At 34.9% G+C, this 4,311-nt stretch overlaps 1 protein-coding gene across 1 annotated transcript in view; it reads left to right on the plus strand.

Moving 5' to 3' along the window:
• Positions 1-1,188: 1,188 nt before the first annotated feature.
• Positions 1,189-4,311, plus strand: part of PTBP2 (polypyrimidine tract binding protein 2) — a gene marked incomplete at its 5' end in the record, with an annotated part of 20,582 nt that continues 17,459 nt past the window's right edge. The window contains 2 exons of the mRNA XM_010295422.1: positions 1,189-1,353; positions 1,430-1,540. Of these exons, the coding sequence (XP_010293724.1) occupies positions 1,189-1,353; positions 1,430-1,540 (276 nt within the window). The remainder of the gene's footprint in view (positions 1,354-1,429; positions 1,541-4,311) is intronic.

Below are 4,311 nucleotides of genomic sequence, written 5' to 3' on the forward strand. Positions count from 1 at the left end.
TTTCATAGATTAGGGAAAAAAGAATGTGGTGTTATCAAAAGATGTTTTTACAGAGTTGGAGTAGTTAATGTTAAACATAGAGGTAAAATTTGTTTTCCCAGCTAGTGTTCACCAGGTCTTTCCCCGCCCTCCTCCTCCCCCCCCCGCCTTCCCTTACTCATTGATTCTTTTCAGTATGAGGAGTACCATGTAAGTTGTGAGACATGAAATTGTATAGTAGCTCTAATACCTTTAAAATATGCTGTATGTGTTCATATGGTGGTTATTATTTTTACCTAGCATGCTCACTTGTGTCTCTGTTTTGTATCATTTTGCTTCATAAGGTTACTGTAATGAAAGTATTAAATGGAGACCCTTTTTTCTGCAACGCTTCTTTCTCAGAAAAAGACATCTAATCTTTCTGATACTGTCAGTTTTGGCAGTGGAAGTAGTTACATAGATGTGTGTTCTTGTGATGTCATCATGTGTCTAAAACCCTGCTTGTTTTTAAAAACCAAAAAATCCCCACACATGGAAAGGATTTGCTTTTTATGAAAGAGGGTAGATAACAGACACCAGTTTGTTTACCTCTCTGTGGATACTAGTTTCTGATGCTTGTCGGTCTGGTCTATTATTTCATTGTGTCAAAACCGGGAAGTTTGGAAGTATTACTTTAGCCTTATCCCTTCCTATCAGAGCCTTCTACATTATTAAAATGGCAGTGAAATGTTAACTGTAATGCAATCGCTTGAAAAATAGCATAAATATTTCTGGTTTCTGTAGGCTTGGGAGTCTGTTGTTGCCTGTTTTTCTGGGTTTTTTGTTTTTTTGTGGTTTTTTTTGTTTTTTTTTTTTTTTTCTTTAGAGGAAAGAAAATAAGTCTGTAAAGAGTCTTAACACCTACAAAATCCTCACTTTCTTTATCCTTACTAGTAGGACAATAAGCTTGCTACTAGGAAGATTGATATTGGTGCTGTTTGAAGCCCCTCCTTACTGTGACATGAGGATTAATTATGTTTTCATTTTTATTGTCTCTTCTCACAGAGTTGGACTGCATTGCATTTGCATTGTGTTAATGTCTGTAGCTCCGAGTGTTATATAAGTGGACTATGTTTCTGAAGTTAACTATATTAATGTTGCTAACTAATTTCTATCCATTATCTTGAAATACTAAAAAAGATCTCTTCTCTCTCTTTTTTTTTTTTTAAGCGGGCCCAAGCTGTTCTTCAGGCAGTGACGGCTGTGCAGGCAACAAATGCTCCCATTAGCGGGACCACTGTTAGTGAGAGTGCAGTGACTCCAGCTCAGAGTCCAGTACTTAGAATAATTATTGACAATATGTACTATCCAGTAACCCTGGATGTTCTTCATCAGGTAAGCCAAATTTCATTTTAACTTGAGCTATGATTGGGAGGAACTAGTGTGTAAAACTTTACAATGTTTTTGGCAGATATTCTCTAAATTTGGTGCTGTATTGAAGATAATCACATTCACAAAGAATAACCAGTTTCAAGCTTTACTGCAATATGGCGATCCAGTAAATGCACAGCAAGCAAAACTAGTAAGTATAGTTCTCTTACGGCTGGAGACTTTCCTGTACTCTAAGCATTTGTAAAATGTTAATATAACAGAGTACTGACCTTAATAATGTGTCATACTCCTCCATTGCTTGTGTGAATTTGAGAAGTATTTAAAAAATAGCTGGGAGTTATTCTGTAATGTCATCATATTGCATAAAATCAGTGTTTAAAGATACTACGTCTAAAGAATTGTATACATCTATAAGTATGAACAAATATTTTAATAAGACTGCACAGAGATGATAAAATGTGCGAGACTACAATAGTGAAAATGTCAACCAGAAGTAAAACAGTAGGTTGTGATGTTGATGCATAATTAATGTGCTGTAAGCAGCAAATTTAGTAAGTCCATTGGATTATTGTTGGTAAACGCTTCCTAAGCATCAAAACAAAAATGTGATAGAGGTTTGTGAAAGTATTTAATTATAATCTCATTAAAAAAAATAATCTAGACTTCATTAGAACTATAAAGACCCAGAAGGGAGAGTATAGTCTTACTCATGGGACCAGACTATGAAGAAGCTTTGCAGCAATGACAGATGAGAGCAGGATCTTACTTTTGGTTTGTTGGAAACTCTCCTATCCTGGGTAGGAGAGGCAAGAACAGGGAACTGGTTTTATTCATCATATCAGGAGAGGGCCTGTGGATAAATTATGACAAAGATGAACAGCGTGTCATCTAGACCAGATGTTTTGAATTAATTGTATGGGTTATGTTCACATCTCTGGCAATAGGAAAGTTGAACCAAAGGGGAAGGCTACATTTTCTTTTTATTACTATTTTTTCAAGTGATAAATGGAATGAATTTATATATTCCAACTTTTACATGCAGTCTGGGTTTGTGGAAGGCTGATTAAAATTGATGTGCTGGTTAAGTGTTGCTTGGCAGCACAGGAAGTGCTTACTGCCCATAGATGACAGAATAGCTGAGAACTTCAGGAAAAAGTGAAAAGCTTACACCTCAAAGCTGGCAATGAATATCTCTTAGTAGAGGAAAGAAAAAAAATAGGCTTTTTTTTTTGTTGTTGCAAAAAATGATGACTATATTGAAATAAAGACCTTCATTAAGTGGTGGATGATGGTCATTTTTATCCCCATCACCAAATGAAATACTGGCTGTTGATGGGGAAAAAACCCGTGAGGTGGTCAAGACAGGGAATCACAAAAAATGAGACAAGTTTTCAAAAAGCAGAGTGTAAGTTTTCATGCTATTGAGAAAAATAAAGTTAGCCAGGGATAAGAAGATTTGCAGCTTGATTTATGATGACCTACTTTAAGATAATCTACTCTTGAAAAGCAGTCTGGAAATATTTGTAGATTAGGAGTACAATTTAAATTGGGGATAGCCTTTTCAAAGATTAATAGTACCAAATATTACATTGTGTCTCAGGGTAGAGGGAGATGCAAATATGTCACTGTAATATGTAAAAATTTGCTTGGATAGGATACACCTTTCGGGTTTTGAGTAGGTTTAAAACAATAATACAGAAACTAGACCTTTAATCTATTATTGCTGCAAAAATTGACTGTAGTCATTAGATTCATATTTGAAATATTTGATAAACAGTTGGATGCTAATGTGTTGCAGAACGTGGCAATTCAGTCTTGATTTGTGTTTGGAAAGTTACTTTTCAGTAATAGATGTTAATGCTGCTTTTAAAGTGCATTTTGAAAGCAAAATATGACATCAAGTGATAAATCTTTTGACTTTGTTTTTTGAGTCTTGCAAATATTATCAGAAGATCTAATGGAAAAATGGCATCTGTGGAATGGACTGTAGTGATTTGAAAATTATCAGTGTAATTCTAGGAATATATTACAAAGAAGTGACAAAATAACAAAAGGATGAGGTATGTAAAAGTATGAAAGGAACCTAGGAATCTTGCTATTGTTGACTTCTGACAAACAGATACTAGCTCATGGAATACTGTATTAGTCATAATTAAAAAAAAAACAAACATGTATTTGTTTCTCCAGTTCTGCATGTTTTCGTTAGGGTAGCTGTTCAGTAGCAGTAGGTTATGTGTGAATGACTAAACTTCAGAGAATAACAGTGACTGCTGCATGTATAGTCATTGTCCATATGGTCTTGGATCCTATCTTAGTGACAAATTGAAATATAGTTCATATTTTATTCAATCTATACATAAGTAGACAAAATGCTAAGAGTCTTGCCAACTGCAAGTATTGAAGAATGCTAAATTTGAAGGAAGATTTGATTTCCCCACTACCCTCCCAGGCTACATAGAGTAAAATAAGTACAGTTCTTATGGTTGAGCTACTGTGGTAAAACATGAAGTGCCACCAAAACAAAAATACCTAAAGGAAAGAAACAGTCAGATGGTAGGAGAAAACCCTTCAGTGTAAGTACATCTGGAAATACAGTAGAAGCAAGAGGTGGCTGCACTTAAGTTGCATGGAGTTCAAAATTAAAAGCATGGTAAAAGTGTCAAGAAGTTTTCAATTTGTTTTCAGTCAGTTGTTACTATAGAAGATAATGGGGAAATTTAATTTTCCACTGGCACTCTTCACAGGAAATCAGAATGTGGCCTTAATAGAAATTGAAGACTTATTAAGGAAGTTAAAGAGCAATTTGAAAAACTTGAGTGATGTAAGTACCAAGGAGAGATGCTATTCATTTGAAGGTTCTGAGAAAATAGTGACACTGACAAGAATGTACAATATGAAGCCTCTAGCCCTATGGGACCACTTTTGCTATTTGAATGAGCAAGTAGTGAAAAATTGCATTCC

This window comes from Phaethon lepturus, unplaced genomic scaffold, assembly GCF_000687285.1.
Source record: "Phaethon lepturus isolate BGI_N335 unplaced genomic scaffold, ASM68728v1 scaffold36799, whole genome shotgun sequence".
NCBI classification, from domain to species: Eukaryota; Metazoa; Chordata; class Aves; order Phaethontiformes; family Phaethontidae; genus Phaethon; species Phaethon lepturus.